Below are 22,189 nucleotides of genomic sequence, written 5' to 3' on the forward strand. Positions count from 1 at the left end.
CTGAGGAGACCATTCACAGTGTTTACCTGAAGAAGAAACAGGCTGATTAAAATACAGAGATAGGTTCTGTTTCAGTCCAAACATCAAGAATCATTGAATACACACAAACTGCATTAACCCCCCCCCCCCCCCCACACACACACACACACACACAAACACACACACACACACACACACTGAAAAAAACAACCATTTTAAGAGATTTGATTGGGAATGACATTCATTTTTTCAATAAAATATTTTTGCACTGAAAAAAAATCTCAGTTTTATGAATGCAACAAATTTAGTTGATTAACAGATATTTATATGAATTAATTTTTCATTGTTAAAAATTCAATTAAACTTCAAATGTATCAAACCAAGTCAATCACAAAACGTTGTTTTTCACTTGTTTGAAAAAAATATTAACAATTGGAAATGAGTCCTCAGGTGTTTTGGACTCCGGATGTCTTCGTCTGGGAGTGACTCACCGCTGTGCGCCCCCCCCCCCCCCCCCCCCCCCCCCTCATGACATCAGACAGCTGGAAATAACTGCAGCGTTACAGCCGGGACTCATGGGAGCCGCCGGGCCGCCGCTCCTCACTGTGGAGAGGAGCGCGGCAGTGGAATGCCATGCGGGGGGGCAGCAGGTCGCTAAGATCGAATCCCGCTCAGCAGGCAGGCTCCTCCTCCACCGCCTCTCCTCAGGAAGCACAGCTCACCTGATTCATCCATCAATACTTCAATCAGTCCTTCAGAAGTTTGATTTAGATTTTATTAGTTTTCAATTTGGATTTTCAATCAGTTACCTGTCGACGATATCATCCATCCACCTATTATCCATCTGTCCATCCATCCATCCATCCATCCCTCATCCATCCATCCACCCAGACTTCATCCATCCATCCATCCATCCCTCATCCATCCATCCACCCAGACTTCATCCATCCATCCATCATCCCTCATCCATCCATCCATCAATCCTCCATACATCCACCCACCCACCTATCATCCATGTATCCTCATCCATCCATCCATCCATCATCCATCATACTTCATGCATCTATCCACTCAGCCTTCATCCATCCATCCATCTGTCCATCCAGCCTTCATAAATCCATCCATCCATCCATCATCCATCAATCCTTCATCCATCTTTGGTCCATCCATCCAACCCTCTTCCAGTCATCCTTCCATCTATCATCCCTCAGTCCTTCATCCAGCCATCCATTATCCATCTGTTCTTACATCCATCCTGCATTTATCTGTCCACCCAGCCTTCACCCATCCATCCAGCTATCATCCATCCATCCATCAGTCCATCTATCAATGTATCCTTCCATCCTTCATCCATCCGTCCGTTCATCCATCTGCATCCCGCTCCATCCTGCGGTGTTCTCGCGTGGAGAACAGCTGTAGTTTCCTGACCAGCAGCAGCATTTCCACCATCAACAAGGAGACGGAACTCGAGTGTTTCTCCAGAGTTTCATTTTCTCCCGTTCAAATGGCAACGGAGCTCGAGCATTGTCAAAAAGTTCCACCGTGAGAGCCGTTTCCAAAAAGTTGTGTTTTTAGTGGTTCTGAGCGCCATCGTCACGGTAACAGTTTTTTGAACGGGCCCTTCGCTGCCTCTGCAGGGCTGTAGCCTCATTCTGTGGCTCCACAGTGGCCTCTAGTGGCCACATGTGGTATGGATCAGTACATGCTGATTGACAGGAGCAGACGTAAAACGAAAACTAAAGGTGACCTATCATCTGGATGATTCTGTAGATGGAACGCAGACTGAATCCAGGTAGAACCCAGACAGAATCCAGACAGCTTCCCCAAAACTCAACTCATCAAGTTAAAGTAATTTTTGTCTGAATTCTGTCTGGTTCTGTCTGGATTCTTCCTGGATTTAGTCTGGTTTCTGCCTGGATCTTGGTGCAGATGTGAGAAACAGGCCACGCTCCTCTCAGAGGAAGCTTTTATGCACCTTGTGCTACTTTCAGTTTATACATATTTCAGATGAACAGACCTCAGCGTTAGTCTGGGCTAACCTGTCCTTAGTGGGCTGGAGGCCGGTCTGGGGGGTCGGGGTGGTCCGGGGTGGGTGGTCTGGCTGGGTGTCACTGATGGCCGCTGATCGACAGGAAGTAGCGGTGTCGGCTGTTGATGTCGGCGCCTGTTATTCTCACGCTGGCGGCCTTCGTGTCTCCTGACCTACTTCTCTGACGCCTTTCCACAGGAGGGTTCCTGAGTGGTGGTGGTGGTGGTGGTGGGGGGGGGGCTTGGCAGCGGCTCGGGCCTCCGGTGTTTCAGTGACCGTCTCGTCTGTTTTCCTTTTGTTCACACTCCGTCAGCTCAGACAGGGTCGGAGTGTGAGACAAGACGAGATAAACACTCAGTGTTTGGGTGAAGAGCCGGTGAGAAGTAAACTGAGAAACCCAGGACCCCCCCAACACACACACACACACACACACACACACTTTACTATTTCTGTGTTTTGGGGGCGACGCTGCCTCATTAAAGCTGGGATGGATATCAGGTGTCAGCAGCATGTTTCACCCAGAGGGGTAGAACAGAGCTGCACTCACCTTTAATTTAAACCTTGAAGTGTTTTGTTGTGTTGAGGAGCACACTCGATAAATAATGTCAGCATTTTCACAAAAACCAAACATTTACAACAAAATGGACTAAAACCCCAACATGAAGCCCGTTTTCATCAAACCTGCTGCAGTATCCAGTGAAATGTCCTGGAACCTGCAGCTGTTGCATTGTGGGTGTTTTAAGATTCCTTGAGGCTAATGCTAGTTAGCTAGCTTTCATCAGTGTTGAGTCGAAACTGTGAAGAAATTTATTTAAAAAGTGTTTCTGTTGAACTTTTTATCATTTGGTGTTTTGGCTTTTTTTTTTTTTAATTAAAATCTTGTGCCCAGAAATCATATTGATCTCTACAGTATGTGTGACGTTCAGGGGCCGTCTGCAAAATGCAAGATGGCTGCAGCAGGAAAGACAGAGACCACAAAAATACCTGATACTGTCACTGAAATTCACCGGTGATCAGATTTAAAAAAAAAAAAAAAAGATTTTCCACAGTTTGACTGGATTTTGAGTAATGAAAGTCAACAACGTCTCAGTCCAGTTATCTATCTACAACAGCCGGTACTGACATAAAAAAACCCCTCATAATTTGTATTATTAATAATGTTCAATACTGTTGCAGCAGGTTGTAGCCCAGTGGGCATCTGATGTCAATCCAACATCAGTGTGACGTCTGTCAAATAATGATTTTATAAATGTTATTTTGGTATTATTTCAACATCAAGCTTCAAATTTCAGCCACATGTTGATATTTATCGAGCTGTTCTTGTAGCGCTGAGTCACTGTTGAATCAACGTCGGGTATCAGTGTTGAATAACGGTTGATTTTTGTTTTGATTTTGCAAAGCTGATCACTGTTGAAATCACATCATTTCAACGTCATGTTTTCAACCATGATTCAGTGGTTTCTCTTCAGCTGGCATATTTTTAAAAGTCATGATTGTAGAAATACTGATGGTTAGATATACATCTAAAAAATGTGGTGTGTCCAGTCCTGGATGCAGTGGTCCCCTGTGGGTGTCTCTACCAGCAGTCACTGGACGACACGTGACCTTCGCTAAGGTCACGGTCCAGCAGGAGTCCCAGAAGATTCACTTCCACTAATGTGTCCGTCTGTGGCTGGAGGAGGAAGAACCTGAGAGACCTGGAGTCTCTGCAGGTCTCCTGATGTGACCGCTCAGCCTTGCTCTCCCACTCCGTCACAGGTAAAGTTCATTCTTCCTGCCGGCCTGCAATATTTATCAAGGAGTTCAGGCAGTGTGGGAAACTGTCAGAGTTCATTTCGTCAGCGCCTGTCCACCGCACGGCGTCCGTCCACCGCCCTTCCCGCTCCTCGGACTCTGCGTTGGAGACGGTTTTTAAAGATTTTCAATAAAACCGGACTGAGGGAAGCAGAGTTCATCTCTCAACCCTCAAGGATTAATGAAGTATTTCTCTTCTCTTCACTTTTATTTTTTTAACGTGATGCTTCAGCCTCCAGTTTCATTACAAACACAACCCGTTTACGTGGGACTTTTTACTCCCTTATAAATCTGAATAAAGCCAAATTCTGCCCTAAAACGACCAAGTAAACCATGTAAAAACCTGAAAACTTTATTCAGAATTAAGCTTAAATCCAGACGGACCGGCGTGTTTATTCTCCTCTAAAAGCGGAATTATATGCTAATTAGGCGCGACTTCATTCTGCTCGTTTTGCGCATGCTCCGTCGTGATGACGCAATATTCCAAGATGGCGGCCCGCGTCCGCGTTTCGACTCGAGACGGTTTATTTACGGCAGTTTTAGAAGAATTTGATGCAGTGAAACGAGCGGATCGACGCCCGCTTAACAACGTGGACATTTTCAAAGCTGCAGCGTCAAATGTAATCGAGAAAGAAAGATGAGAAAAATGCTGTTTACTTCCGGGAGACGTCACCACGTCATGGCCGTCCCGTCCAATCAGGACGTGTCACAGACCCCGGCGTGAGAGAGGATTTAATCCTTCATTTTTCCAATGTAAACACCAAGACCAGGAATATAATCCTTCATTCAGAATAAACCAATTCGATTAAAAACACCCTTTAACCAACTCAGAGGCTCAACTAATTCCTAGAAACTACTTCCTGGTCAGAATTAAGACGGAACTGAAATGTTACTGCAGAAATCAAGCTGATAAAAAATACATAAATAAAAAACAAGTGACGTTTTCAGACGATCCACAATTTAATGCCATTGAAAATTTATTGTGATATCTGATAGTTTACATTAGAGTGAAAACAGATGTGTGACTGAATGGCTTTACTAAGACAGAATGCAAAGCAACATAGTCAAATAAAAAGCAGATTTCTCTTTAAAATTTAGGAAAAAAATAAAATAAAACAGGCACAACATAGAGCCATTATAAATACAACATGCTTTTGACCTTGAATTGTCGTTTAACAGTCCTAAGAAAAGAACTTGTACAGTCTTTTCCGGTGTTGGCAGCCGGCCGTTCGCTTGTCCACGGAAACGGAGCTCAAAAAGTAGGAAGCCAGTGTCACAGAAAACAGAAGAGCCAGAGAACGTAAACAGTTTTCAGCAGCAGATATCTACATTTTTAATGTTTCACTCTTCATCCGGGCTGCGAGTTCGGAGAATCGGAACATTCTACAGAGAGACCCGGCCGGTCGCAGCAGACCGGAGGTCTCGCTCTGGTTTTGGTATCGCGGTTAAAATCCTCGGACGGGGAGTCGTTGGCCGTTCCACGCATCTTCCGTGCCTCCCGCCACGCCACAGAACCGCGTCTCCTTTGGTACAGACTGGCGGTGACACTGGCCGCTGCTTTTTGTCGGTACGGCTCTGACTGCCTGAAGGGCGGCGGCGGCGGCGCCGTGTTGGAGGTCCTTTAAAGGAACTTCACAGCGTTTCCGCGAGAACGGCTAACACTGTTCTAGAACGCGAAAGTCAGTTTGCACCCGGCCTGATGTGGAGGTGCACCGATGCATGCTGGGTAGTCTGGGTAGTCACCTGGGGCCAGGTGAACCAGTGTAAGGCCGGACTGTGAGTGAAACCGTAAAAAAAGAAGGTTTTAACAGGAAGTGAGCGGCCGGTTGCGCCGCAGCGTTTGGACCGCCGTGGGAACGCCGCACGCCGCTGCCGCACGCCGGAGGGCCAATGGACTGAAACCCAACAGAAACGATACAATCAGATATTCACAGCCGGCGCGGACAGCAGAGGGAAGGACCTCCAATACGACTCGGCGCCGAGCACTACGCCGCCTGGAGTGTGGTGGAGGAGGTGGAGGATTCTCTCCCTGTGACATGGAGGGAGATTCCAGCTCCGCAGGGCCTCGATCGGGCGTCAACCCACGAGCTAACAGACAGAACGAGGGTCACTGCCAGACAACCGGGTCCAGATCCGGGTCTGGACCCCAGTCCGGACCTCAGACCACCGGGAAAACAAACAGCTGTGAACGGAGGAAAAACTAAAGAAGAGGGGAAAAGAAAAGTCCAGACAAAGAAAGTAAACATTCGCTTCAGTGTGCAGGGACACACACGCACACACACACGCACACAGCCAGAGGTACGGTGAACAAAAGTGCATCGAGTTGGGGAAGTAAAAGAACTAACCCAGTAGAAATACGTATAAAACCTTAAATATGTGGCTGTATGTACAAGACGTGGAGCGGCCCAGACGCCTGGTCCACGTCTCCCAGGAGGGAAGGTCGTGTGATCTGACTGACCTTGCCGGCAAAGTAATCAATCACTGCTGATTTTTAAATCTCTACTCCCCCCCCCCCCCCCCCCCCCCCCCCCCCCCCCTTCCCCACCTGCTGCCATGTTTTAATCCCCCCGATCAAAACTCCAACAGGCGTCCTGGATTATCGTCAATAAACCCGATCTGTCTCTGCTCCGGTCGTTACATAGAAAATATACCCAGTCTCTGTTTTCCCCGAAGTAAACTGACCAAACAACAAGGAATGAGAAGAAATAAAAAAAAAACACCACGGGGGGAGAACGTTGGTGGGGGAGCGGGGAAGACACGTCGGTTCACATGGAGAGTTATGCACTGCACAACCAAGGGGGGGTGTTTGAAGAGGCGCAAGATTCAGACGGCTTAGAGGCAAATCGAGAGAGAGAGAGAGAGTGAGAGAGAGAGACTTAAAGTGCAAGAGACCTTGGAGGGCAGGAAGAAGTTCGACGGCAGCAGCAGAGTCTGAGGATTATTTTATTCTCTCCAGAAACCAAACGAGCGAAACTGAACCTTTCCACGGCAGAAACTCTGAAAGTGGTGCAGTTTCCCCGTCGGGCCACTAGAGGGACTGTGGACTGCATTTGCCAACAGATGTCGCCGTGGAAACGAAAAACCCTAAGTTGTATCCGTCGTTGCGTCTCGATTGGTTCTCAGATCGATCGGCGTTTTTCTGAGCTGTGAGAGAAAACAGCAGCTGGAGTCGCGACAAACAAACCGTTACCGTGTGACCGGAACCGGATTGGAGCCATCACATCCTCCTCTGGTCCAGGTTCAAATAAGACCAGGAGGAGTGGAACGAAGTCCCAGAGAAGTTTTGAAAAACGACGCGACGGTCCGAGAGAAGCTCTGAAGACCGACAGAAGCCGAGCGACTGGTTTTTGCCTCTAAACCGAAGTGAACTGAAGGCCTCCGCAAAGTGCAAACCAAGAAGCGTCGTTCAAGTATGCCACACACACACACACACACACACAGACACGCGTGCGTGCACACACACACAATGTATATATACACAAATTAATATGCATATATACACATATGCATGGCAGCAAATATATATATATATATATATAAATATATATCTAGAAACCATGTTCCAATATCTACGTACTACGAACATTCTCATAGTATTTCTGGATACGTTCTCATACGGTGTGTTTTCATATATGGGTAATGAAGTGTGTGTGGACGGGGCAGCGGTTCCCCGTCGTTCTCCAAAGTATTTCAGTTCATCTTTAAACCTCCAGGATGGAACCAGCCATATGTACTCTCTATATAAACCCATTAGGGTCGCAGTAACACTGGGTGCTGCTCTTCTGATTGGGCGGTGAAAAGTACCAACGGGGGAGGGGGGATCAATAATCCACAAAAAAATAATAATAATAATAATAAAAGGTCAAAACAGAGGAAAATATCAGGTATCAGATATAAAAACCGCAGTCCTGCCATCCGGTTCATCCATACTTCAAAACAAAACAACAGAAGCAAGATGCTGCTACATATTTGGAACTAAAGTCCCTCCCCCTTGACCCTTGACCCTCCCCCCTCCCTGATTGCTCATTTGGAAATTAGCAAAGAAAAGCATGCTCAGCTACAGGCGTGGAAACAACGAGCCACAGTAAAACAAACAAACCAGTAAACAAAAGATCTGACAGGGAATAAAATGCTAACCAGTAACATCCGTCTGTCATCAAACCCAAACCGCCGGGTCGTCCTCGCTGTCCCACGACCGGAGTCTCTCTCCTCATGGTCGTCACGGTAACGCCACAATCACTTGGAAGCGTGGTGCGGTGGGGCGGGTGGGGGTGGGGGTCAAACTTAAACAATCTTCAGAGTAACGGCGCCGTCCTCCCGGCGGAGGGCGGGAGGGGGCGGAGGCTGGTGGAGGTAAGGTGAGGTGGGGGGGTGGTGATGGTACGTCCGGGGGGAGGGCGATGGTTGTCGCTCCACGCAGTCCGACAGAGAGCATTCCGAGGTCAGAGGTCAGGAGGGGGCGGGGCGTCACTCCCAGCCGTTGTCCTTGATCATGTGAGCCAGCTCGATGATGAACTTCCCCTCCTTGTACTTCTGACTGCTCTCGAACGCGTGTTCCTGCAACAGGGCGAGATGGCGACAGCACCGCGGGTCAAGGTTCTGAAAATCGAGGAGTTTCAGTCAACCAACCAACCAATCAACCAACCAACACCTCAACCATCCAACCAACCAACCAACAAATCACTCAACCAACCATTCAACAAAGCAACCAACCAACCAACCAACCGATGAACGAACCAACCATCCAACCAATCAACAACTCAACCAATCAACAAACCAACCAACAACTCAACCACCCAACCAACCAACCAACCAACAACTCACTCAACCAACCAACAACTCAACCACCCAACCAACAAATCACTCAACCAACCATTCAACAAAGCAAGCAAGCAACCAACCAACCGATGAACAAACCAACCAACCAACCAACAACTCACTCAACCAATCAACAAACCAACCAATCAACAAACCAACCAACCAACCAACCAACCAATCAACAAACCAACCAACCAACCAATCTCTCAACCAACCATTCAACAAAGCAACCAACCAACCAACCAACCAACCGATGAACAAACCAACCAACCAACCAACCAACCAACCAATCTCTCAACCAAGCAATGAACAAAGCAATCAACCAACCAATCAACAAAGCAACCAACCAATCGATCACTCAACCAACCAACCACTCAACTAACGAACAAACCAATCAACCAACCACCCTACCAACCAACCAACCAACCAACAAATCAACCAACCAACGATCCAACCAAACAATCACTCAACCAACCAATCAATAAATCATCCAACCACCACTCAATCAACTAACCAACCAACCAACCCAAAAAAAATCAACCAACCAACCAATCACTCAACCAACCAATCAACAAATCATCCAATCAACAAACCAACCAATCAATCAATCACTCAACCAACCAACCAACCGATGAACAAACCAATCAACCAACCAACTAACCACTCAACTAACGAACAAACCAACCAACCATCCAACCAACCAACCGACCGACCAAAAAATCAACCGACCATTCAACAAACCAACCAACCAACCAACCATTCATCCAACCAAACAATCACTCAACTAACCAACCAACCAACCGATGAACAAACCAATCAACCAACTAATCAACCAACCAACTAACCACTCAACCAATCACTCAATCAACCAGCCAACCAATCAACAAACCAATCTACAAACAAACCAAACAACCAACCAACCGACCAATCAAATAGTTAATGAAACAAATCCAGGGACCTTCTGAAGCCTCGATCACAAAATGTCTCAAGTGAAATCGCAGCTTTTTGACGTTTCACATTTTGAAAACATCTGTTTCCATGACAACAACAGAGTCTGTATAGACAATCAGCGGGACTGTAGCCTCTTAGAGGTGTGGATCTGGGTCTACAGCCAAATTCTAGTCCCTGTAGTCATCCTGCAGGTTGCAATGGCAACCAGAAGGAACCAGAGGTTGGACCGGGACCAGGAGACTGTGGACCAGGACCAGGAGAATATAAACCGGGATCAGGAGACTGGGGTCATGACCCCGTGGAGGGAAACCTATTGATGAGCAGAAGAAGCTGGTCGTCTCTGAACACTGTTGTCATGGAAACACTCCAAAACACTGCGAAGGTTCTGCGTTTTAATTTGAAATTGCTGCTCTTAGTGAGACATCCTGTGTTCTCCTGCACCATGAGAACCCTCGAGAGAACATGCAGAGGTGTGGAACCCTCAGTGGGGCCCCACGAGGCTTCAGGACCAGGACCAGGATCAGGATCAGAAGAAAGACCAGGAGGAGGGACTCACATATTTCCAGCCCAGGGTGGTTTTACAGTTTTCACAGTAGATATCAGCCACAGCATGTAAACCTGTGAGGAGAACCCGCTCCTCCGCTGGCCCGCAGCCTACATTCACCCTAGAACCCAGAGACAGAGAGAGAACAGGGGTCAAAGGTCGGTCAGCAGCAGGTCCACCAGAGAGGACGGCGGTTTGGACAGTCTTTACTATCACAGTGCTAAAGAACAGTGAATAAGTCCTGGTATCGGGACTGGGTGTCAGTGGGGAGCTAAGGGTCAGAGGTCAGAGGTGAGGCAGTCCACCAGACTGGATCCTGAAGGGACTGAAGGTGCAGCAGGTGGATACTTACACTGAGTTAAACAGGTAGGCTCGTCCCTGACTGCCTTGAAACGACTGAAACGACAGAGAGAGAGAGAGAGAGAAACGGCGTTACTCGGCGTGTTGCTCACTGGAGGAATGTCGGCGGTGGCGGCGGAAGCCCTCAGGCGCGAACTGCTTCGTAGACGGGTTCTTCCACCTGGTCGAGGTTCCCACGGGCCAGTCTGGCTGCAGGCGACTCAAATGAGGCTCGGCGTGTGACGAGTGTTTCAACGCAACACGGACGACCGGGAGGAAGCTCCGATACCGATGCTAGTACCAGTCCGATACCGATGATGGTACCGGTCCGATACCGATGCTGGTACCGGTCCGATACCGATGCTGGTACCGGTCCGATACCGATGCTGGTACCGGTCCGATACCGATGCTGGTACCGGTCCGATACCGATGATGGTACCGGTCCGATACCGATGCTGGTACCGGTCCGATACCGAACAACAAGAGCTGCGGGAGAAGATCTGACACTGGCACCAGCAACAAATTCACAAACTTTAAGAGGAAAGCCAGCCGAACCGGAGGCGTCCGAGCAGCCGAATGCAGTGGGTTGGTGATTCAGAACGTCCTTGACCCCTGACCCCGACCCAAATGAACACAAGCTGGAAGCATGTTAACTTGTTTCCAGGGGCCCCGGAGCCACGAGGCGTTTGCTTCTGGACTAATAATCGCATCTTTGAGGCAGAACAAACACGACGCACAGAGTCGGCGTTAAGACCTGGAGAACCAGGAGTCGGGGAACGTTCTCACGTGAATCGTGAAAATCCAAACGCCGCTCCAGGAAGAGGAGCAGACTGAAGGTCCAGGTGAACCACAGGGAACATTTACAGGACATGTCCAGAACTCTGCTAATGTGAGAAAATTAGCAGAAATAACGAGTCCAGCTAAGAGTAGCTAATTTAGCAAAAAGCTAACGGCTAGGCGCAATGCTACCGCTAGCTAACAGACAACTGCTAAAAAAACAGAACAGCGACGGTTCCGTCTGTTCTCCAGAGCCTGTTCTACAGATCCGATGACAGGTTAAAAATAAGCACATCTGGGAGGGATTTGTTTTTGGTTTTCTTTCTGAAGGCAGACGGCAGCTTAACGGCGCTCCAGCCCCAAACAATCCTATTAGAGGGCGGCTCGCCGGGATCCCGCCGGGACAGAGCGCCGGCGTCAGACGGCGGCCTGGAGCAGCTTCTCTGAGCCCGTCCCCCTTCTTTTAGACCAGCGACCGGAGAGCCGACCGGAGAGCCGACCGGAGAGCGACCTCCTCAAGCCACGGCAAAAAAACCCAGCTTGTTCCCAAGAAAAGAATTCTACAAAACGAAATGTCCTAATCTCTTGAGACTGGAGGACGGAGGATCACCAAATCACCGGATCACACTGAGAAATCCTGACAACAGCTGCAGTAAAAACCATCACCAAATGTAACCTTCCTGTTCGTGCTGCATTCAATGTCCTCGTCCAAAGCAGACAGCCCAGGACAGTGAGGGCCGAGTGAAACAGCACTGTTACTGCAAAATTTTTCTTACTTTGACGTTGGAAGAACGGGCGCCGGAGGACCGGGCGCCGGAGGACCGCGGCGCTGGGGAAACAGCCCTCCAGTTTCAGCCAATCAGAGAAGCAGGACTGAAGTGGCGTCTGTCGGTGGCCAGAAGTGGAAAGCGCGGTCGATCCATCAGAGTTTCTGTCAGGCGGATGTTGGGCGGAGGCCAAGATGCCCTCCAGAACCACCTTCACTCTCCGCTCGGATTCCCAGGACCACGCTGGCGTTTGCGCTCTGATTGTCCTCGTTGTCGTCTGATCGGGACATGATCGCCGCCGGGAATGGGAGCGACGCGCTGCGGCTAGCGCACGGCTAGCCCGCTGTGCGGCTAGCGCCTCACTGAGCTAACTGCACGGTTTTCAGCTTTTCTGCCGTTTTCCGGAACAAAACCGATCTGTTTTCTTTCGAAACAGAACTTTGATCTGATGAAGTTAAAATCCAAGTGAGATTTTAAGAATGTTTAATTATCCAGTGAAAAATGTGAACCACAGAACGGCGAGATCGTCTGATTCCAGGAGTATTGATGAATTTTATGGCTATTTTGACGAACGATTGATTAATTTTGTACTTTGTTAAAAACATGCAGATGTGAGCTCCAGCTGGTTCTGATGCTTCAATGTGAAGCCGTCAGGATGGAGGTGGAGGAGGTGTGGCTGGGCCTCCTCTCTCTCCGCCCGCTCCGTCTGCACCTCGGCTCGCCGGCTGGCGTGAACCAGAGGAGGGGAAACGGTCTTTCTCTCTGCTCCGGAGAGTTCCAGCAGGGCCTCCGCCCTCCTCCGCCCGCCTCCACCCAGGCTGAGCAGAGCACCGGGGAACCTGGAGGAGGTGGAGTTCCGGCGCTGCCGTCAGGATGGAGGTCACACAGCGCCTGGCAGCGCCAGGCGGAAAACACCCGGCGGTGGCGACGGCGTCTTCTCCCGAGAGACATAATCAGCTTAGAGGGTTTGATGCCCGGGACGCTGCCTCGTCCGACCAAACACACACACACACGATGTGTTGTACGTACACACACACACACACGCACACACGCCAGCCAGGTGTGGCGGAGCGCCCACTTTGTTATTAGACAGTCAGAACCCCGCCTGTACGTATCGGCGTGGCGGCGGCGGCGTCCCGGACGTCCGGACCTCGTTGGGAGTGTGAACCGTGTCACCGGAAGTCGGGTGTCGGGGACAGGCCTCCCAGGGAAATCCAATCAGCGTCAAAGGGGATTGGTTCCACTAACCAGGTCAGCGGTCAACCGTCGCTTTGGCCCAGTGAACCAGGCGCCGCCGCCGCCGCCACCACCTGTCAGCGTGACGCCGTTCAGAGACTCGGTGGAACCGCAGTGTGAAGAAAAGTGAGAAACAGGAAGTAAAACATGGCAGCTGCTGTTATGAAGCACAAACTGAACAAAGGCCTCCGTTTCCTGACAAGCAGCCGCCGCTCGCCAACAGCGCCACGCCGTTTCACAGCCTCCAGCTCTCCGACGCCGCACGGTTCCCAGAATTCTCACTTCTAAGAAACTCATAAAACACACACGAACACAACAATCTTTACGATTTCCAGCCAGAGACGCAGAGAATCGTCTCCCTCGGGAGGAAACGGCTGAACTGAAAAACATCGAGCGGACCTTCAGACGTTCTGCCTCCGCCGTCTGGATTCCCAACACCTGAGAAGAACCTGGAACCCAGGGACGCTCCGACACCGGTACTGATACCGGTACCGATATCAGTCTGATACTGCATGGAACAACCCTTCAAGCTCCCCTGGTAGAACCTCACATCCTCGCCCAAAACTGGGGACCTCGGCCAACCAGCAGCAGGAAGTCATCACACATCCACAATCCAGAATGAAATAATCTCCTTCGTGTTTACATGACCATGATTTTGAGTTAAGGTTTCCATGGAAAACCGGTTTATTCGTCTTTATCCGATTCCTCTTAAGGTCTGCAGGTTGTCAAGGGTTCTGATAGGACAGCAGGAGGAAGTGACATCATTACATCTACCAGAAGTGAACAAACTCCACTTCCTGTTTCTCTTCTTTCTTGGTTAGCTTTGACGCTACGGCTTCAAAAAGGTCGGTCAGTCTGCGTTTAAATCCATTTCTTCTCAGGCTGAATTAAATGAACCGTCTCCGTTTGAGTCGGACACTTGCGCCGGGCGGCCATCTTGGATTTCGTGCTGTATCTGAGGCTGAAACAGGGGCGATGCTGAGTCAATAACATCACAGCTCCACCTTTCTACATGATGAAATCCAGTTTCCCTGCTGCCTGCTTCAGGTGAAGCTGACTTCTGATGGACTGACTGATCAACAACGAACAGCAACAGCCACAACAACAGCAATAAAACACCAATGAGACACAACATTACACAAGCGAAAGAGCACTGTTATCAGAAAAAGGCAACTGCAAAGACATTAAATGATCGACTGAGGCTCTGTTCGCATGACAAAGTTTTGAAAACGATGTCCGTTTCCATGGAAACACGGAGGAGGGAGGCGGCACCTTGGAGATGAGCTCGTCGTGGTTGGCCAGGTGCGCCCGGCAGTGGATGCAGCTGTAGGTGCGGTGGCAGGACGGCAGGTAGGCCTGGAAGGTCTTGGACTTGGTCATCTTCACCATGTCCGTGGGGGGCGGCTCCTCGCTGCTGTCAGGGCTGGCGCCGGACGAGTTGCAGCTCTGCTGGACTTGCTGACAGAAGAAACACTGGAAGATGCAGGCAAAAGCCGTCGTTGTTGTGGAGTGGGTGTGTGGCAGGCTCCACACAGACGCCACGGGAGAAAATCAGACCTGGGGGGCAGAGAGGCGGGGTCAGAACCACGTCGCACCGGCACCGTCATTTTAAGAGAACAACTCGCGGCTGAAAGCTTTACCTCGTTTCTGACCATTCCTACAGAATTACAGTCATTTACAGCTTTAAAAATAAACTTATTTAATAGAAACACGCCGGTAGAGCTTCAGCGAACAAGAACCAACCGACCGCTGACGATACCGAGGGCCAATACCGGTTCTTATTAAGAACCATAACGCCTGATTCATTCTGCACCCATAAATACCATCATCATGTTTAGCATGTAGCATCGCTGGTGTGTGAGCCCTAAGACTCTTTAGCATGTAGCATGTAGCATCACAGGTGTGTGAGCCTGAGACTCTTTCCAAAAGTATTTTTATTGGGGTTTTTCACAAAATGCATTGGTTTTATACAGCGCTTTATTGGACACTCAAAGACGCTTTACATTGCATTATTCATTCTCTCCATACTGGGTGGTGGTAAGCTCCTGCTGTAGCCACAGCTGCCCTGGGGCAGACTGACGGAGGGGAGGCTGCCAGTCTGCGCCATCGGCCCCTCCCACCACCAACCATTCACTCTCACAACTTTCATACTTAGGCAGGGTGGGTGAAGTGTCTTGCCCAGGGAAACGACGACAGTTTACGCCTGCGGGAGCGGGGATCGAACTGCCAACCTTGCGGTTATGAGACGACCCGCTCTACCAACTGAGCTACTGTCACCCCAAAATAATAGAAGTAATTTCCAAAAAAAGGTTATAAATTTAACTTTTTTTTCCAAAAAGAAATAAATATATATATATATATATATATATATATGTGTGTGTGTGTATATGTGTATATATATATTAAATATACATATACATACACACATACATAAATACAATAAAACCGAAAAATAAATAAATAAAATGAGCCTGATACTCTTTAGCATGTAGCGTCTCTTGCCCTGGTTCTCATGTTGGGGCTAAACAAAGCGATGTGATGGTTTGATCCTAGAACCTGAACATTTCCCTGATGCTGCTGCTTTTCTTTTTCTTCCAAACAACAGAGAAAAACACAGTTCAGCGACCGTTAGCATAAACGACCTGTATCCTGAAACTAGCCCGGCGCCATTTACTCCTGCAGTTCAGCTTCTCGCCAGCAGAGGGCAGAGTTCTCCTGACATTTAAAACCCTGATTTATAAAAGATTTCCTGGAAAAGCGAAGCCAAATTCTGAATGTTTGAAAACAGCGAAGCGCTGCAGGACTCATCCAAACTTAAAATAAAGTATTAACATTGCAGGAAGCGTCTATTTCAGGACAAACTTCAAGAAAAACTTCTTTAGAAGCATGAAAACTGAAGAGTGTTTTCATGAAGCTCATCGTCTCACTGTGGACAAAAGGTAGAAACAGGAAACAAAGAGGAGGAGCGAGCGGCTCCAGAAGCTTCCCGCCGCCGCCGCCAGACGGGAAAACAAAGGAGCTTCCGCAACGCAACAGGAAGGAGCTGTGACGTGCACACACATGCACGCACACACACACACACACACACACACACACACACACACACACACACACACACACACACACACTGTATAATCTGCACAGGTGCCTCACTCATAATCCCTCCATGAAAAGGAGCAAATCCCCTTTCTGAATTAGCCCAGTTTAACCCTGGTGGCACGTGCACAAGGGAAAGGTAAACACACACACACACACACACACACACACACACACACACACACACACACACACACACACACACACACACACACACACACACACAGCATTATGTGTATCCTTGGAGAGGAAGAACCGACTCATCAACAGTCTGACGTCCAACTTTTATCCATTAAACCCAAATACGAAGGAATAAACAACGTCTGCTGTTTGTTCCTGAACACACACACACACACACACACACACACACACACACACACACACACACACACACACACACACACACACACACACACACACACACACACACACACACACACACACACACACACACACACACACACACACACACCGTCGCTTTGAATAAGACCAATCTGCTTTGTTTCCTTCTAATAATCTCCTCTAACCTCTCTGCGTGGGGCTGAATCGCTCCTGCTGCTACTTTATAATTATTATTCCTCCTATTTTCTTCTGACTCGTGAAAAAGAAGCACTTTTCTGTTTCAAAACACTCGAAACTAACTTGGCGTCCGTTTCTCAGCTGTTGCTCCAGGAGGAAAAACACTCTGTCCTCATTTTTTAACCCAGTGCTCCAGTAAAAACCCTCCATCGAGGGACTGCCTGGAGTTCGGACCCTGGAGGAGGACTTCCCCTCGTTACAGATCAGGTTTAAGCTCGGAGGCAGGTTGAGGGTTCGAGTCTCTGCAGCAGCAGCAGGTAAACAGCTGATGGAAACAAAGAGCAGGAAGAGAGCGTCCACACAAAGAGCGGCGCTCGGTTCCCAACTTCATCTAACATCACGATCCAGACGTTTCCCCTTCAGGCCCGGCCCGGCCCGGCCCGGCCCGGTTCGGCTCGGATCGGGTTTGTTCTCTTCTATCTTTTCCCCTGAGCGCCGCAGGTCGGAGCCGCTCCTGAACTCACCGCCTGGAGGAGACGCGCAGCTCGGAGCTGCTGCTGCTTCTCTTCTTGTTTCTTCTTCTCTTCTTCTTCTTCTTGTTGTCGTCTCCTCTCTCGCGCGCAGCTCTCTGGAGTCGGACTACAGACTGTCGTCGTGTCCATGGGAGACGCTCACCGTCGGCTCCTCCGGCTGCTGGCGACCCTCATTTTTCCCCTCGCTCGGGCTTTTGTTGTGCCTTTTGTGTGCGTGACGGACTGGCCTGCTTACTTTAGGTGCGGAGACGTCACCACGTGGGAGGGCGCGCGGGCCGTGACGGACAGCCCGGCCGGCCAATCAGAGGCCGCGGTGCCTTCAGGCTCCCGTGGGAAAAATGAAAACTTTACTAAAAACACATTTAATATAAGGTTTTTTTTAAATGTAGCTTTAGTCTTTAAAATTAACATGAATCTAATTCTACTGATCATTTTGAGGGCAATAAAAGCTTCATCCTCACTAGCAGAGAGACAACTGATGAATCAGAATGATGGTTTCTTTTATCGTTGCACCGAAACGATACCAATATCAGGTATCAGGCCCGATGCTTCACAGAGTAGTGACACTCCTGAAAGATCCCCAAAAAAACCCGGCAAGTTTTACAAGACACCATAACTCCAAGGAAGGCTACAGGCTACATGCTAACAAGTTTCAGGGCTCATACTCCAGTGACGCTACATGCTAAAGAGTTTCAGGGCTCACACTCCAGCGGTGCTACACATGATAAAAGTCTGACTGATACACTCGTTAACAGCTCGTTCCTCGGTTTACAGCCTACTGGACACACTGCGCTGTGTTTACTGTAGACTGAGGAGGGTGGAGGTCACGTGGCATCGATACAGACTGTGGACGTGGTCCATGATATCACACAGTTGTGTTGTATCACATGCATAATGATGACTTGTATATAGAACTGGTATTGGTACCTGCATAAAAAAATTGGTACCTGGGGAGAAAAAATAAATTGGATTTTGAATCATGAATAATTCTCCCAGTTTCTTTAGAAGTGAATCGTGTCTTTTTTCACACTAGGTTGTTCTTCCCTCTTTCTTTCATTGTGGATACTCCTCCATATCTCTATCTGACCCAACTCTCCACAGCTTCTTCCTCTGCTGCACACATTTCCCTTTAAAGTGAGTTCTTACATTGTAAAGGTTTCAGTAAAAGTTTTAATTAAAGCCTATTGAGTGAAAAAGTGCTGCATCGAACGCACCACTCGGTCCGAAACCTGAACCGGGATCAAACACAGACTCAAACATCGGAGCCGAGAGAACAAAGGAGCCAAAAACAGCCTTATTGCTTCCTGCGCATATTTCCCAGGCGACCTGAACGCCTCACAGACGGGAGGCGGGAGCGCGCAGATACCCGGATGTGTAAATAAATACAAGATGAGAATATGAATCTCGCTGCTGTGAGAAAAAACAAGGCAAACACGCGCTTTCTGGTGTGACCACCACCTCTGAAGGTCCGGGACACGCGGGGAGCCGCTCCGCTTCACGCGTTCATCTGGAGTTTGAACCGCAGCGTGCACCTTTGTGCGTGTCACGGATGAATCGCTGCCGTCCCTAAATGTTGAATTATCATGAAGCCTAAAGGTCAACTTAAAGTCATCATCAGTCATGAAAACGACAAGTCCGCGAGGACGAGCTGCGCCTCCGCGCGAAACAAACCGAGTCTGACGCAAAAAATACATTAATTAATTAAATAAAAAGACTTGCGCATTTTTTTTCCAAATGAAAACAAACAAAATATGAAGGGTGCGCGCACACGCACGCACACATCAGCTGCTGCAGCTGTTTTGTGGATGAACGCTGCATCACGCACTCCTGCAATGACGACTGCGCGCGTGCGCGTGCGTGTTTACATTAATGAGGAGATGTGGTACCTACCCCAAACCCCGAGGCGCGCCGCTGCCCTCGTCTTACCCTTGCTGTCCTGACGTCGAGCACGCGCCTGGTGCACGCGGCCACGGTGATTCATGGACTCCGCAGCTCGCTCGGTTCCACGGGGGACGGAAAGAGGCGCGACACTCCCGCGGCGTTACGCACCGACATGCAAACAACCGCAGCTTCCTCCATCCCAGGCTGCACGCACGCACACACACACGCGCCAGCGAGCGCGCGCCTCCGCGTTATGAAATCCGTGCGCCCTCCGTGTTTTTGTCGCCCGTTCACGTGGCATCACAAGCCACCCCCACCAGCGCCGTCCACCCCCGAACTGACCGGGATCCGTGCGCGCGCGGGGGACACGCGCGCTTTGGGTCGCTCTAGTCACGGGAACCGCGTGCACGAGACGGTCCCTCATCAGCACCAACAGTAAAAGCCAAAACAAGAGCAGCTGGAATCTGATTGGCTTTTGCGCAGTTCGGGCTTGTTGTTGTTGTTGTTGTTGTTGTTGTTGTTGTTGTTGTTGTTGTTGTTGTTTTTGTTGTTGTTGTTGTGATGATTGTGCAGATGTTGCAATGTTTTGACGCACGCTCGCGCTCACGCGTAATCCCGTCATGAATAGAGATATAAATAGAAACCACAAATCCTTTGGTGCAGCGTGAAGCAAACAGCAGGCTGCAAAAGACGGGCATGGAATACAACCTGCAGACTGCGCGCGCGCACGCACGCACGTCCTCCAGCAGGTCACGCTCTGCTCTCACCCAGAGATGCAGGCCTGCAGGAGAGTCTGCAGGAATCTGCCGGAGAGTCTGCAGACTGTCACCTGCAGTGTGTGTGTGTGTGTGTGTGTGTGTGTGTGTGTGTGTGTGTGTGTGTGTGTGTGTGGGGCGAGGCCTCAGCCCCAACACCACACACACACACAAAGCTTGAGGTGCAGAAAGAGTCCTGTTTTCTATCGTTCACACTGGGGTGGCGCCTTCAGGTGATCCGTCCCACAGACCTGAAAACCTGCAGCGGTTCATTCATGTCCGCTAAAAGGTTTGAAATCATCCAAGAGAAACACTCCTCCCTTTAGACAAGCAACTACCTCACACACTTGTTGTGAATTTTCGGGTGACTGGACTGTTTTCATGCCTCGGGTTGATTCTAATGGAATATTTTCTCCTGAAATCCGTCAACATGATGGAAATCACCACCGAAACGTTTCTAAACTGAATCAACATGCAATTAAAAAAACATCTATTTATAGAAAACAGTGGGGTCATATTTAGCAGTAAAGCAGTAAAAATATGATTTTTAAAAACATGGTAAAGTTTCTTTCAAGTGAATGAAAATGAAGAACTTCACATTTCTCCAGGAAGACGCTTCAGTTGATCTAAACTTCTTTAAAGTATGACTTATCAGGATTTGTTGGGGGGAATGGAGACAGTCAAGCAGCTTGAGGATTTTAGGTCCTGAAAACATTGATTATCTTTCAATCTGAAACTTCCAAACAGGCTGCCACGTGGAGCTTTTGTCAATGCTTTGAAATCACATCGAAGTTAACTCTGTTTAATCCGACGCTGTTGGCAAGTCCGTGAACGCAGCAGCAGCCTAGCTACACGGCCTGTTCTACAAATAGCGTCCAATCAGCGAGCGGACGGATCCCTTCTGACCAATCAGAGGCGCGGGTGGGCGGGGACACGCGGGGACAGCCAATCAACTGGACGTCAATCTGTTGACAGTGAGGCCGCGTGGCCGACGGCTTGTTTTGCCTGTGCGCGCCCCCGACGCAGCGCGGATAGCCGCATGCGCGCATGCGCGGCCGCAGTGCGAGCACGTGCTCATGCAGATCAGGTAAACAAACGGTGAAGAATGACTGAAGCTGCTCATCACTGTGCTTTGATCCCATCTTACCCTTCAAAATAAAAGTATTGGTCTGAATACAGGTTTATCTCGTTTAGTTTTTCAGTTTTGATCTATAATATTTTTTTTTTTCCTGAGAAACACTAGAAATAACTGGTTTCTGCAGGAGCCTGGGGGGGCAGGCCTCAGCGGTTTCCAGCTTCTCGTTCTGATCCCGGTTCAGCTCTACAGCAGCTCGAGGAGGACATCTAGTGGTCAGTACCGGGAATGGCAGTCACGTCCCGCTGGACTCCACTTGGTGACGTCACCCGTTTGCTTCAATTATCAGAAATTGAAGCGTCTGGAGGCGGCCATGATGGAGTTTTGGCGCCAGAAATGAAAAGAGGACAGCTCATCCATCAACAACTAATTAAAACTAGAAAAAAATTTGCAGTTCCTGAAGAAACTGCAAGTGTGAATGCTGAGCTGAAAATGTTAAACTGTAATGCAGAAAAACTGAATAAGAAAAGGTGAAAAACCCTGAAATAAAGTTGAAAAAGGTTGAAAAAGTTTGAAAACACGGCAAAAAGTTGAAAAGGTTCAAAACACTGCAAAAAGTTGAAAAGGGTTGAAAAAAGTTGGAAAAGGTCGAAAAAGTTTGAAAACACTGTAGAAAGTTGAAAAAGTTTGAAAAAGGTTGAAAAAATTGCAAAAAGTTGAAAAAGGTTAAAAAAAAGTTGAAAAGGTTGAAAAAGTTTGAAAACACTGCAAAAAGTTGAAAAAGGTTGAAAAAGGTTCAAAAAAGTTGAAAAAGTTTGAAAAAAGTTGAAAAGGGTTGAAAACACTGCAAAAAGTTGAAAAAGGTTGAAAAAGGTTGAAAACACTGCAAAAAGTTGAAAAGAGTTGAAAAAAGTTGAAAAAGGTTGAAAACACTGCAAAAAGTTGAAAAAGTTTGAAAAAGGTTAAAAACACTGCAAAAAGTTGATAAAGGTTAAAAAAAAGTTGAAAAGGTTGAAAAAGTTTGAAAACACTGCAAAAAGTTGAAAAGGGTTGAAAAAAGTTGAAAAAGGTTGAAAACACTGCAAAAAGTTGAAAA

The 22,189-nt window shown here is 48.5% G+C and overlaps 1 protein-coding gene across 4 annotated transcripts in view; it reads right to left on the reverse strand.

Annotated features, from left to right (window-relative positions):
• The window catches only part of ypel1 (yippee-like 1), a 47,487-nt gene extending 28,046 nt beyond the window's left edge, over positions 1-19,441 (reverse strand). Inside the window, exons 1-5 of one of the 4 annotated variants that reach the window (XR_003932543.1) lie at positions 19,273-19,441; positions 14,507-14,791; positions 10,468-10,511; positions 10,128-10,236; positions 7,260-8,359 (exon numbers count right to left, since the gene is read on the reverse strand). Coding sequence is in view for 1 of the 4 variants with exons in the window: in XM_030104533.1 (XP_029960393.1) it covers positions 8,270-8,359; positions 10,128-10,236; positions 10,468-10,511; positions 14,507-14,623 (360 nt within the window). In the remaining 3 variants the exon portion in view is untranslated. Of the gene's footprint in view, positions 1-4,756; positions 8,360-10,127; positions 10,237-10,467; positions 10,512-14,506; positions 14,792-17,373; positions 17,682-19,272 lie in introns of those variants that run through there. The other 3 variants (XR_003932545.1, XR_003932544.1, XM_030104533.1) reach the window with 3 other exon arrangements.
• Between the last annotated feature and the right edge of the window lie 2,748 nt (positions 19,442-22,189).

Source organism: Salarias fasciatus, chromosome 12 (genome assembly GCF_902148845.1).
Source record: "Salarias fasciatus chromosome 12, fSalaFa1.1, whole genome shotgun sequence".
Lineage (NCBI taxonomy): Eukaryota > Metazoa > Chordata > Actinopteri > Blenniiformes > Blenniidae > Salarias > Salarias fasciatus.